Source organism: Alosa sapidissima, chromosome 6, assembly GCF_018492685.1.
Source record: "Alosa sapidissima isolate fAloSap1 chromosome 6, fAloSap1.pri, whole genome shotgun sequence".
Classification (NCBI taxonomy): domain Eukaryota; kingdom Metazoa; phylum Chordata; class Actinopteri; order Clupeiformes; family Clupeidae; genus Alosa; species Alosa sapidissima.
Genome location: NC_055962.1, coordinates 9261459 through 9275445, shown reverse-complemented (window position 1 = coordinate 9275445; position 13987 = coordinate 9261459). Strand labels below are relative to the sequence as shown.

General features: G+C 44.0%; 1 protein-coding gene across 5 annotated transcripts in view; it reads right to left on the bottom strand.

The window, feature by feature from the left end:
- Positions 1-13987, bottom strand: part of LOC121711086 (MAM domain-containing glycosylphosphatidylinositol anchor protein 2-like) — a 203381-nt gene that overhangs the window by 112954 nt on the left and 76440 nt on the right. For all 5 annotated transcript variants that reach the window (XM_042094389.1, XM_042094392.1, XM_042094390.1 and 2 more), the window contains exon 3: positions 10124-10298. In XM_042094389.1, coding sequence (XP_041950323.1) covers positions 10124-10298 — 175 coding nt within the window. The remainder of the gene's footprint in view (positions 1-10123; positions 10299-13987) is intronic.

The following is a 13987-nucleotide window of genomic DNA, read 5'->3' as shown; positions in this document are numbered from 1 at the left end:
CTGTTACAAAAAAAAAAATCCTCTTCTGCAAACACCTCCTCAAATCCTCTTCTACAAACACCTCCTTAGTCATACAGAATAATGTTTCATGCATTGGTGAACTATACATCCAAAGGCCCATTTACAGCCATAGGGATGATGGTTGTGGCAAAATACTGTTAGATGTTTTATATTTGTTTAAGTTTATTTTCTGTTAGGTAAGTCATAAATAAATGAAAATAAACTCATAAAAGCAGAGTTGACTTATGTGTTGCTCTGTCGCTGCGGTACAAATAACTGTGTGAGTTACTGTACACACACACACACACACACACAGGGCCCCAGGGGTGAATCTCCTGACATGTGACAGCTTCTGTCATTTTCACTCCGCAACATGCCAACTAATCCCAATTACCGTGGCAACAGTGTGTGTGAGAGAGACTATGTGTGTGTGTGTGTGTGTGTGTGTGTGTGTGTGTGTGTGTGTGTGTGTGTGTGTGTGTGTGTGTGTGTGTGTGTGTGTCAGATGCCTGAGAAGCCCCTGAGGGCTGAGAGCGGAGATCTGGGGGGTAAGGACGCTTGCCCTCATTAAAGACGGCAGACATGAGGTCTCCATCACACGCATTCCCATCCTCCTCTCCGCGCCGCTGCTGCTTGCTCCCGGTTAAGTCCCCTCACTCGGACATCACGTAAGGACCAAACACGGGGTCTACGTTTCTAAAGGGGCGGCGAGGGTGGGGGTGTAACCAGTCAGATCCAATCACCTCAGACAGGCCGGCGAGGCTGAGCAGAGTGGCATGTAGCGTTGTGGTTAGCACATAATGTAGCCGCTGGCTAACAGCTCTGTCTGAATCTACTGTACAAGAGCTGAGAGGAGAGGACACATCTCTCAGGGCGTGTGTGTGTGTGTGTGTGTGTGTGTGTGTGTGTGTGTATGTGTGGTCCTCTGCAGACTCCCTCAATGGAGGGCCAGTGTGTGTGTGTGTGTGTGTCTGTCTATCTCTCTCTTGCCTCGGCCTCTTTAGGTACTCATTGCTGATATCATTGACTATTACTACATTTTTAGCTTAATTTACCTTAACTTAACAGCTTCGGAGTCATTGGAATGGTTATAAGACTTTTTCCGGGTTGAATGGTGGCCGTCTCGCTTCACCCTAGCGTCTGTGAGCGGAAAAACCAGCCTTGCAACTTTGGTCTGGCTAACCGCCAGCCTCTGAGTCAGAAAGTCTCGCGGTCTCACGATGTTACAAATTACTTTACTGCACTACACACATACACACCAGGCACCAGCTAGAACAAGGTAGCGATGGAGTTTCTCAGACATCCATCATGGCAGAGCCGGCGAAAAGAGCCAGAAAGCGAGAAAACCGATGTCGGAAGAACAGGGGAAGAGGAAACGCACAAGCGGAGTTTGTCATACAGAATGACCCCCCCCCCCCCCCGGTGGAAACGGGTAATTGCATTGTTTCAAAAATTAGTGAAATACGTCTGGCATGACCAGATATTTTAAAAATAAGTTTTCTTTTGCGATCCTTCACATCGAAAGCGACATAACAGCCAGCCTGGCGAGGCATGCAGGACGCAAAAAATGAAAATTACTGTTGCACTAGTATGGACATCTAGCCGTGCCAATGTTGCAATAAAAGGTTGCCTAAATGTCATGTATATAAATGTCCTGTCAGCTTACTAATTGATTTTGCGTTGTGTATAGATTTTGGACATTTTATCCCACTTTGTTTAAACAGCAAAGTGGCGAAGCCTCGTTCACCTGTTTGGAACTGGCTGGTGAACGTGACGCGCGTAGGCCTGGCTAGATACATCGACCCTTTCTGTGCATCTAGGCCTACTGATCGCTGTGGATTACTTTTTTTTGTGTCATTGGATTACTGCAAAATATGAATATTTTTTTCTTAACATGTCATTGCGCTTCGTTTCTGCGTTTGGAGAGGCATCAGACTGTAGGTGAACACTTTCTTTGATTATTGGAGTTCTCGCTATGATTTAGGTCTGCCCTGCACTCAATAGCCTACAGTTTGGAGTTTACTTACTTTGCCTTTGTAGAATCGAATTTGAGTTTTCAATGACTCGTTCTCCTTAAGCTAAGCATACATGAACCGATGCATCTTGTTATTTAAAGCTCCACTCTGCTAGGTGGTTATAGGCTATACAGTTTGTTTTAATAGCAAACAGAAATGTCAAGATGGCAACAGGTCATTACATTCTTTAATTGACAAAATATTATTGTACAAAATATTCAATCAACGTAGCGCAAATGAGGCTAGAGGCGGTGGATTAATTTATAAAAAGTGAGCAGCAACCAGACTCTATGGGCTAAGCCCCGAATGTTTTCAATTGCTAGGCGACACCCCTGTCTATTGCATTTCAAGACAACCGTGCTGCATTGGATTTCATAAGGACGAATTGTTAAATTGTTACAATGTAATTATATATCTTTATTTAGAATGTTTGTTTTCTCCATATGTGCTCATGCTGTGTTCCCCAAATGGTAGGCCAGGTCTCAGCTGCTACAATTATTTGTCTGCTCCCCCTGGCTCGGATATCAAACTCCGCCTATGAGGAAACGGCAGACTGACCGAGCGAGGAGTGTTGTAAAATATATACTCTGAGGCTGTAGGGGGAGCTCTGTAGAGAAAACTGCGAGCAAAATGCGAGAAAGCAGCAAAGAAATGGCCAAAACTGTATAGGGTCCCTTTAAAACTGGTTCTAGATTATGGGGCGCTAAGTGTAACTCCCCTTTTCTCATCGACAGAAGGCATTCTGTGCTATGGAACCTACTAATTCATCACAAAACTATGTAACACCATTGTGCATTTTGTCCACAAAAGACACAAACGTTTTAGCATTAAATCCACAGAACTGTGTTCCATGCACAGAACACAAATAAGCACTAATGTGTGTATACATGCAAGCAGCCAATTGCTTCCATTGACAGAAAACAGTCTGTCATGCTGAGTCATGGAATGGATGGATGGATGGAAGTTGTGCTTTTTTTATGTCTACACTGTACATAAGTGAAAGCAGCCTTTGCTTGCATGGAAAGAACACTAATGCTAAACAGAAGCTAATGTTAAACACACAAACACACACACACAAACAAACACACACAACCCCCCCCCCCCCCCCCCCCCCCACACACACACACACACACACACACACACACACACACAAACACATACACACACACATAGCTGAACAGTAACATGGCACATTTTTGGGGAGCAACACTAGGAATCAGTCATGTCAGCTTTGAGACAGGGATGGTGATCAGTTACAGTAACAGACTTTGACAGCTCGTTAATTTAGAGCAACGAAGAAGAAGTAAAAGAAAGAATTGTGTAAGATGTGGAGTGACAGAGTTCCTGCAGTGGCCAGAAACGCTGCTCAAATACATGGACCAGCAGCCACTCATCACAGAAACCAAATATTGTCTGAGAAAGTGCTTGGGCCCCAAAACATTGCCATTTCCAGGTAATTGTTTGAATGCATACCTCTGACAGGAAGTAATGTTTTCGGTGTACCTGGAGCTGTTCTGTTCAATGTCATGTATTAGTGGACCGTACATGCCCCCAGACTGGACGAAAACAAGCAAAATATTCAATCTCTGTAAATTGCAAGACAGACATCCCAACCTACTAGACATCCCAACCGACAAAAAGTAATTTCAGGGAGGTGGACTAGCCCCTGACCTCATCCGTTTGCTGTTCCCCTATCAGTGACTGTAACCTGTGCGACAACAGCCTCATCTTGAATGCACAGCATTAATAAGAGTCCCTTTGCCGTTTCCCCTATCAGTGTCTGTACAGCCTGTGTCTGTAGGTCTCTGAGACGGTCACTGATCCAGGATCATGAATGGCCCAGTCTAGGTCTGTGTAACTAATCTAATAAGAGCTATCAGAGGTTGGCCTGCAGGCTGGTTAGAGATCTGAACTCCAAGCCTCTGGATACAGATGTACAGACTCTCTCTCCCTCTCTCTCGCACACACACACACACACACACACACACACACACACACACACACACACACACACACACACACTCCCAAAGTGCCCCCCCATGACCTTGTCCTTGTTTTGGCTGTAGGGTAGTTAGCATTGTCAGGACGTCCAAGGTGTTGCTATCCTCAGTGTCCAAAGCAACGATTTCAGAGCTAATTAGGAATCCAAAGAGAGACAGTGATGGAGAGAGAGCTGAACCAGCCCTTCAATTAGCATAGCCCCTGGGGACAGCGCTAGCATTTCTCCAGAGACGCGGGAGACGCGTGTGCAATCCTCTGATAAAGACACACACTTTAATGACGTTTTCACTAGCCTGGTACTTTCATTTCAAACATAGTCTCCCTTGATAGGATAGGATCACTGTGTATTAAATCACAGTGAATTACTCAGTAGAGTAGCCTAAAAATCTAGACGCACCCTAGCGGCAGCAAATTACATTTGCTTCCAGGGCTAGTCTAGCAACTCTCCGTTGGCTTGTGAACTCGAAAAATTAAACTTCTAGTCCTTAGGCGGGCTTAACATAATGATTGATGACAGAGTTGCAACGGTTTGGCTTGAATTCCCTGCTACTTGAAAACAAAGAAGATGGATGTTGCTGTTGGCCAACAGTGTGACACGAGTTAAGCTTGTTTTAAGTTGGCAAAAGTTTGAACTAGCCAACTAGCTCCGCTGGTGGGAAAACGCATGGGACTCAGCGCTGTCCTATTGCGTGCAGAGGGAATTTGACAACCGATTATCCCGCCCCTCAGACTGGCTCTGGCTCGTCAGGCTATCCGTAGAGTGAACATGCATAAACAAGTGGCTGAGGGAATGTTTACATAGGGGTGTTGTTCTTATGCCTGTGAGGAAAATACACAGACTCTGGGTTGGGGTAATGTTTGTGTATGTGAGGTCAGCACTGGGTTACAAGAGTTGTTTTTTTTCTTAAGTGGCTTCACTTGGCTTTCTAAAATTGTAAAAATGCATACAGAATAGGGAAACACTTTACATGACAGTATCGACATAAGAGTTACATGACACTGTCATGAACGTATGACACTGTCATGACACATGAACCCTAACCCTAACCTCTAACCCTAAACCTAATCCTAGCCCTAACTTGTTATGACAAAAACCGAATGTCACTTAATAACAGAAGCGTTATGTCATAAATGTTCATGACTTGTTTATGACACATTCATGACAGTGTCATGTCACTCTTATGTCGATACTGTCAAGTAAATTGTAACTCAAAATGGATACTTTAGCTTAAAGTTAATCTTAGCCATGGCATTATCTGTGATATCACACACCTTCTGGAATGGGTTTGCTTTGCTTGGGTTGAGTGTGACATTGCAGTAAAAGTTTAAAATAATGACTGCAACGTTGTGAGAGAGTCAGAACTGTATCTCTCCAACCTGCCGTAGCTTCCCATACAAACGTGGCCACGGGTGTAATAGCACAATAATATATAAATTGATTCCTACAACACCTGGATGTGAGAGGGTTAAACAGGAGGGTGAGAATTACACTTCACACAGACACACACACACACACACACACACACACACACACACACACACTCACACACACGCACACGCACACACACACACGTACGTCTATTGTCTTTTTTAAGAGAAAACTTTACAAGGTCCCTAGTGTATTTGTGTTCATGCAATTCTGCACACACACACACACACACACACACACACACACACACAGAATAATAGCCTAATTTCCTGATCAGGCCAATACCATAAGTCAATATTTGTTAAAAATAAAAAAGGGAAAAAAAAGGAAATTGAATCTAAGAAGGATAGCAAATAGCAATTTAGCAAGTATGCACACACAAACACTACACAGCAATAGTGGCAACACATGAATTGATGGCTACACTGTCAAGGACACTGCCATGCATCAGCATCTAAAGTCATGTCAACATTGCTAATCTGCCTAGGCAGGGGCCTCAGTTCAGGCTGTGGCCAGAGCCATTTGGCTGGGGGCAGGGTCCTCACACAGCCCTTCAGGAGAGATGAGTGGCACTCTGAAGAGGCATGAGTTTATGAGGGAGCAGCACTATTTAGGGGCTGAGTGACTACCAAATGGTTATTCACAGACTTCACTCAACACTCAGCCACTTTATAAACACCACAGTTCCTGGTTGTCACTGGAAAATATTTGGATTCTAGCTTACTGAGGCCTGCTAAGACAGCACATGAGCCACTGTACATAGGAGCTAGTGTACCCATGGCGGGCCCAGGCATAGGCGACATAGGCAGTTGCCGAGGGGATCCTCTCTGTAAGTGCACCCACTACCAACAAATGGATTAGTATCGGCTAGTACAGAGCAATAGCCAATCATAACAACCTATTGTGAGTGTGTCGTGCACCACAACTCCAGCGGAAGACACTAACAGTATGACAGGATAACAAAATATATGATCTGCTGTACTGGTATGCTTTTTGTCAAGCACATTATTACTGCTCATTATTACAGCAATAAACACCACACACACACACACACACACACACACACACACACACACACACACACACACACACACACACACACACACACACACACACACACACACACACGCACACACTCATAAAGTGAAATCTCGCTTAGGGCTCCAGCTAGGGAGACCAGATTTCACAGAACTAAAACCAGGACACTTTGCTTGTGACCTTAGTGTGCATGCACGCACACGCCGTTTAACGTGAACAGGCACCAGGTCAGAGAGACACAGACATTAGCTCAATGTTGTGTTTAGCCCAAAAAAACTAGCCCAAAATATTAAATATTGTTAAGGAAATGCACAAGTTCTGTGCACTTCCAGTCAGAGAATAGGGCCTGCACTTACCTATGCCTAACACACATGCATAGTCTGTTGTTTGTCTTCTGAACATTCCTCACCCATTCCTCAGACATGCATGAAAACATTTAACACACAGCCATTGGGTATTTTGAGAATGACTTTGAGAACTTTCTCTTCAGCATTGTCGTAGCGTAGCTATATAGCCATTGAAACGAGGCTGATATGAAGAGGCATTGCAACAATGTTTACAAAGATACATTGTAACGTTGGCTGCAAAGATCACACACACACACACACACACACACACACACACACACACACACACACACACACACACACACACAGACACACTGTCAAACTTTCTACGAGGGTTTAGTTAATGATTGGGCTATAATAAGACCACATCGGCTATATAATCGCTGACAACTGGCATTTTCACAAGTGGTTGGTGTAACGGGGGTCCCGACAGGTTTTCAACTGTCAATCAGCGCCCACTCCTGCCCTGAGTGTACCTGTGAGGGCCTGCTAAGATAACACAGGAGCCAGTGTAGCTGTGAGCTAACAGGGCACAGCCTGTTCGTGCTATGACAACCAGATGGAGTTTGATTGACATGCAACGCTGCCTTTTGGAGGCTGGATGAAAAGCATCTGGGTCCTTAGTAACCCAGCGAGCAGAAAAGAGCTCTGGGGAGCAGAGGAAAACAGAGGAGAGCAGGAGAGCAGGAGAGAGGAGAGGAGAGAGGAGAGAGGAGAGAGGAGAGGAGAGGAGAGCAGAGGAGAGGAGAGGAGAGAGGAGAGGAGAGAGGAGAGGAGAGGAGAGGAGAGGAGAGGAGAGGAGAGAGGAGAGGAGAGGAGAGGAGAGGAGAACAGAGGAGAGGAGAGCAGATGAGAGAGGAGAGGAGAGAGGAGGAGGAGAGAGGAGAGGAGAGCAGGAGGAGAGGAGAGGAGAGAGGAGAGGAGAGAGGAGAGGAGAGCAGAGGAGAGGAGAGCAGAGGAGAGGAGAGGAGAGAGGAGAGGAGAGCAGAGGAGAGGAGAGCAGAGGAGAGGAGAGGAGAGGAGAGGAGAGAGGAGAGGAGAGGAGAGAGGAGAGGAGAGCAGAGGAGAGAGGAGAGGAGAGAGGAGAGGAGAGGAGAGGAGAGAGGAGAGGAGAGCAGAGGAGAGAGGAGAGGAGAGGAGAGAGGAGAGGAGAGCAGAGGAGAGAGGAGAGGAGAGAGGAGAGGAGAGGAGAGCAGGAGAGAGGAGAGAGGAGAGGAGAGGAGAGGAGAGAGGAGAGGAGAGAGGAGAGGAGAGAGGAGAGGAGAGGAGAGGAGAGGAGAACAAAGGAGAAGAGGAAAGAGGAGAAGAGAGCATAGGAAAGCGGGAGGGAGGAGAGGAGAGCAGAGGAGAGCAGAGGAGAGGAGAGCAGAGGAGGGCAGGAGAGAGGAGAGGAGAGCAGAGAGTTGAGGCAGAGCTGGAATCAAAGCTTCGCTTTCTGCTTCCTGCACGGCTGACATCTCGGGAATGAATTAGGCATCGGAAAATGAGAGGTGGAATACCATCGGACCCAAGACAGCACAGCTGTGGGCGTCTTTTTTTTCACATGAGAAGCAAGATTGTTGCGTCTTTGGAGGTTAATGAGATGTGCACGCTATAGCATATGACAACAGGGTCACGCCCAAGGAGAAAGGATGCATTACTGAGCTGAGGTGAAGAGTCAGGCTTCCTCCAGACACCAAGACTCCTCTGTGTGGCTGATTTGACAGGACGCAGAACTCGAATCCTTTCTGTCATTTACATGAATCCATTTGACCGGCATGTCTCTCCAACATTGCTTGCAAGGCACCAAACAAACAAACAAATCCTATCAATACACAAGATGTGTAGGACACAGTATCTGAGTATTGATTGAATCCTACTGTATGCTGCAAATTGTCCTTCAAGAATGTTGGTGTGCTTTATAATAAGTTTTTAGCTAGGATTGCTAGGATCAATGAAGTTACTGGGAGCTAGCTGAGTGACATGAGTAGGAGAGGGGGTGTGAGACCATTGATCTGACTTGGTGAGCAGTATTGCAACAGCATTTTGGATGCTCTGTAGGTGGTCTAGAGCAGTCTTAGTGAATGATGAGAAGAGTGAATTGCGGTAGTCTATGTAGAAGGAGATGAAAGCATGTTTGAGCTCTGTGTAGGACACTACTGATCTCAATTTAATGTCAAAATGAAAAGAAAACATATGACTTGGTTTTACATGGCTGTCAAATAATAGTGACTGGTCAAATATAACACCTACACATAGGTTTGGATGGGCAACAGAAGGTAGAGGTCCCAGTTTGATGGTGGGGACATGAGGTTCAGGAGCAACAATAAGGACCTCTGTCTTGTCAACATGTAGCTGCAGAAGGCCATCTGCTGCCCAATCCCTGATAGTTCTAAGAGACTAAACAAGGATATATCATTCAGTGGGCTTGAATGAGAAATGGAGCTGGATGATATGCAATTGACATATCAAAACTGTTAATAATCTGATCCAGTGGCAACATGTAAATCCAGAAATGTAAGGGCCCCAGGATTGAGCCCTGGGGGACAGCACAGAGTAGTGAGGAGGAGTTGGATGAAATGACCAATGGAGACGATGAAACGTTGGTCGGAGAGGTAGGATGTAAACCAGTCTAGAGCGGTACCTGTTATGCCTACCCAGTCACAAAGTCTTTATCTTTATATAGAGTATGGTAGTCTACTATATCACATGCAGAACTGAGGGCTAGTAAAACCTCATCAACATGATGTTAGTTCCTTGATGTTAACACATTTAAACAGTTAACACATTACACATTATTTCACAAATAGTATACTAACATCAACATTTACAATAATACAACTAATAGTTTTTTGACACTGTCAAATGGTGTTCTATTGTAATATTCAATGAAGCAGTAACTTAATTCGAAGTAAAAGTAAGTAAAAGGGGCTATAATGGAATGTGTCCCCAGGGCCATTCACCTTCACAAAGCCTTTAGACACTAAAGCTTCTTTATCATATGGTTTAGGCAGCATTCCCTTAACTAAACAGTCTGTATGCTGTGTGAGTATGTGTGTGTGTGTGTGTGTGTGTGTGTGTGTGTGTGTGTGTGTGTGTGTGTGTGTGTCTGAATGGGTGAATGGGAGGCATTCATCTGTAACATGCTGTGAGTACTCAGAGGAGTAAAGACACTCTGCATGCATTCCATTTACCATTTTACACTACTGTTAATAGTCTGTTAATATTACACAAAAGCATCGATAAATGCCAGTGTAGAAATCCTTCAGTGCCATCAGAATGGGGGGGGGGCGGGGGTTGGGGCGTTCACTTACAGTAGACGTCCACGCGGATGGACTTGATGGCTGGTGAGCCCAGGCCGTTCTCGGCCTTGCAGTAGTAGCGTCCGCCTTGGTGTCGCTGGATTTTTGCGATGTGCAGCGTCTCGTTGAACACACTGGAGTCCTGGAAGCGGTCCGACACACTGCCCGCTGTCTTTGTCCACCGGATCTGCAGAAAGGGCAAGATAGGAGACGTGATGAGACTTGAGACTATACATACAGTATGTACCCACACACACACACACACACACACACAGACATTTAGTCACACACACACACACAGCCTTCTCTCCCACTCACACACACACACAGAAAGAAAGACACGCACACAAACACATCCCCACATTTAATGCTCACCCTCGCAGGGCCGGGGACACAAGATCATTAGAGCGCCGCTCGGACTCTACACAAGCCAGATCAGAGCAAACCTGAATCAGCTGCACACACAAACACACACACACACACACACACACACACACACACACACTGACACACACACACACACACACAGACACACAAAGACACACACACTACACACACTCTACCAGCTGGTTTGGTGCCAAGTGCATGCCAAACGCAGAGGGCTTTACTGCGCTAAAGCCTTTAACAGTAGAAAAGAGGAGCTATGGCCAGTTCGCCTGCCCGAGTGGGCTGCTTTGTTCAGAACAGGTGTTAGAATTCATCATTTGATTTCCTCAAATTAGCCCCAAATTACATTACTGAGCTCATGTAAAAGAGGCTTTAATTCAACCTGGCCATTTTACAAAGGACCTGTCATTCCCTTTAAGAGCAGCCCCATCTGTCTTACACGGGCAATGAGCGCTGCATACATAGTGCCTCTTTTTCAAAAGTTTTGCTGAGAATTGAAGCAGAAACCTGTTCTCTCCGCTCTGTGAATTCCAACAGTACTTTTCAAAGTGTTCTTTGGCCTTGTTAGGATACTGACCTCAATCACTCCCACAGAAGGCTGACAGCATAGCTGAAGAAGTTATTGCTATTACCAGAATGAACATGTCAAATGTCAAGATGAAAGACGGAAGGCAGAATTTAACGGCACATAACAACGTAGATCATCTTCATGCAACACTGCTGAAAAACAGGACTAAATTATAAAATTAGTTTTGATATAATGTCAAACTCATAATGACATTATATCATGACAAGGTTTTCTGACGTTGCGGAAGATTACTATAGTGAAGCACTTCATAAGAATCAAAAATATTTCAAATGAAGCAGAATGGAAAATGGAGCGGAAAAGTTCAATGATGTCAACTTAAGCTGAAGTAAAAAATGCAGTATCTGAGTCCCTTTTCCCTTTCAAAGAAGATAGATCTCCTCATAATGTGACTGTAGTGATGCCATAGATGACTGCTATGTAGACTGTCAGTTGAAATAACTTAATATACTTTGTCATCTCTGTTCAATCTGATTTGTTTCAAATTAACATTAGTTGTCAAACTGTACACTGCACACCCATCTCTGATTAATATGATTGTTCTTGATGGTTGCTGGTGTCAGTGTTGATCAAGGCTTTGAACCAGTTCACAGAACGATCACAGACAATCCAGAAACAAAACCAGAAACTTTACTTTTTTTTTTGTTTCGGAACAGAAACATTTATCTAAAATAATGGTAACCGGTTAATACGTTATCTTTTTTGTTTTTTGACAAGATATTTGTGCAATATGACTTGGTGAGGTTCACTTCAGATCGTTCACTCATTGAGTGAAATGTAATAAAGAAGTGTGCTGCCAGCTGTACAGGCGACTCTTTTTTCATTTCCCTCTGCATGGGACCTGACAAGGTTTTGGGCATTTGTTTGAAGTTTAATATTCACAATGGCAGCTATGTACACACCATTGTGTTGTATTGTCTAATGACATAAGAGAGACAAAAATGCACTAATGGGCCCTGACCATGGTTGGCCAATTGATGTTCACAATGGCAGCTACAGTATGTAGCCTACCATATTTCAGTTATCTGCACAGGTTAAGCTATGTGTTGCACAAGATTTTGGATGGATGTAAGAACTACAGTGATATATTTTGTGGTTTTGTATTGTTTGATGACATAAGAGAAATAAATGCACTGATTGGGCAGTTTTCAAAACTGTGCAACTCACAGAGTGGTTAGTGGTGTTCGTTGATTATTAAAAGCAAATATATTGGCGCAATGTATGATTTCCAGCCGTCTTATTTGCTTGGCCTATTGTGGAACTATTTATTCAGACACCTCAAAACCGCGTATAAACTTCCGCTCAATATTTGAACCTGAAGCATAGACGGTGGCGCAGTAATATCAATGTGCAATGAGTCTTCCAACAGAAATCAATGGGATTTTACAAAATGCCAAATAAAACACGACAGAAACTGTATTTCGCTATGCTACTTGTTTTGGAACATCAACGAACACCACTAACCACTTGATGAGTTGCACAGTTTTGAAAACGAACGTTAAGGGTTGTTTTAGGACATGTTTGAGTAGCCTACTACAGTATGCCTGTTGGCAGCCACCCTGAGCAGTCAAAGGTGATTCAAAACGAGTCAGAAAGGTCGAGAGAGGACCAATGGTCAAAATTTCGGTGTACACCACTCTAGTTCATCCAAAACAAACCAGAAATGGGACTCAAAGTGCTAAATACCGGAATCTTCCTTTAATGTTTGATGACAGGATAGAGACTTAAAGAAAATTATGTAGAAGTATATTTTCTTATTTTGCATGTTTATTTTTTAAACAAAGCGCCCAGGGGTGTGGCAATTAACAACCTAGGGAGTGTCCTAGTGCATTGTCTAGAAATCACTATTGTACACCACCTAAAACGCATTATGCCACTGACCAAGAGAAACCTGGTCAGAAGTCTGTGGTGAGATGTTTAAATGTTATTTTAAGAGGGCATTGTCAACAGTCATATTGGCGGGTGCACAATGCACCATCCTTCTACCCTCCATGAACACGCACCAGCGCACATCTATGCCAAACATTAGAAATTACATGATTAGGCTACAATGGGAAACATAATTAGAATAAAGATATTACTAAATACATCTCACAATTCATTTGCAAATTGGTAATGACGGTTTAAAGTGATTAGTCGAGAGCACAGCTGAAGACGCACTATCACGAGATATAAGCAACTATTCTGCAGGATTTAAACATTGTTTTATTCAGTCATTCGAAAAATATTAGGGTTAGTGTTGCTTTTTCCAGCCTATGTTTTCGATGGTATGTTTTCCCATTGTCCTTCAATAGTGAAAGTAACTTACTACGTATAACTGTCTTGTCGTTGACTGACACCATGGTGAAGTTAGTTTCACTTTGCCAAAGAGTTCAAATAATAGACGAGTGCAAATGCGTAAAGGCTATGCTAGGTTTTAGTAAAGCAAAAAAAGGTTTAGTGGAATGACTGTTCCATACGGTCTCGCAAGCAGACTCCTTCAAATGTGCCGTTGAATGCCAAAATACCGATGCATTCTTTGACGTTGTGCTTTGTGCCGTTAAAGGGAATGACAGATGTCATTCTCATTGGTTTAAATGATGTTACGCCCCAAACACACCCATGACTGATTAAGAAACCTAGGAACACCTTGTTGCGCCATGCCCTCGACGTTTGATAACGAAAACACTCCCAATGTGGACTGGACATCCTACTAAATTTGAATAAGCTTTTGACTAGTGACAATGCGCTTTAGGCTGTCATGATAGGGCCTCTGCTGTTGATAAGTGTTCAGAGCTCTGAGATGTGCAAGGATGAAAGGAGCAGAGGTCTCATCACTGGTCATCGATACATCTGAACTAGAGTACACCCCTCTAGGTTGTTAGTACATCTTTCTAGATAGATAGATAGATAGATACTTTATT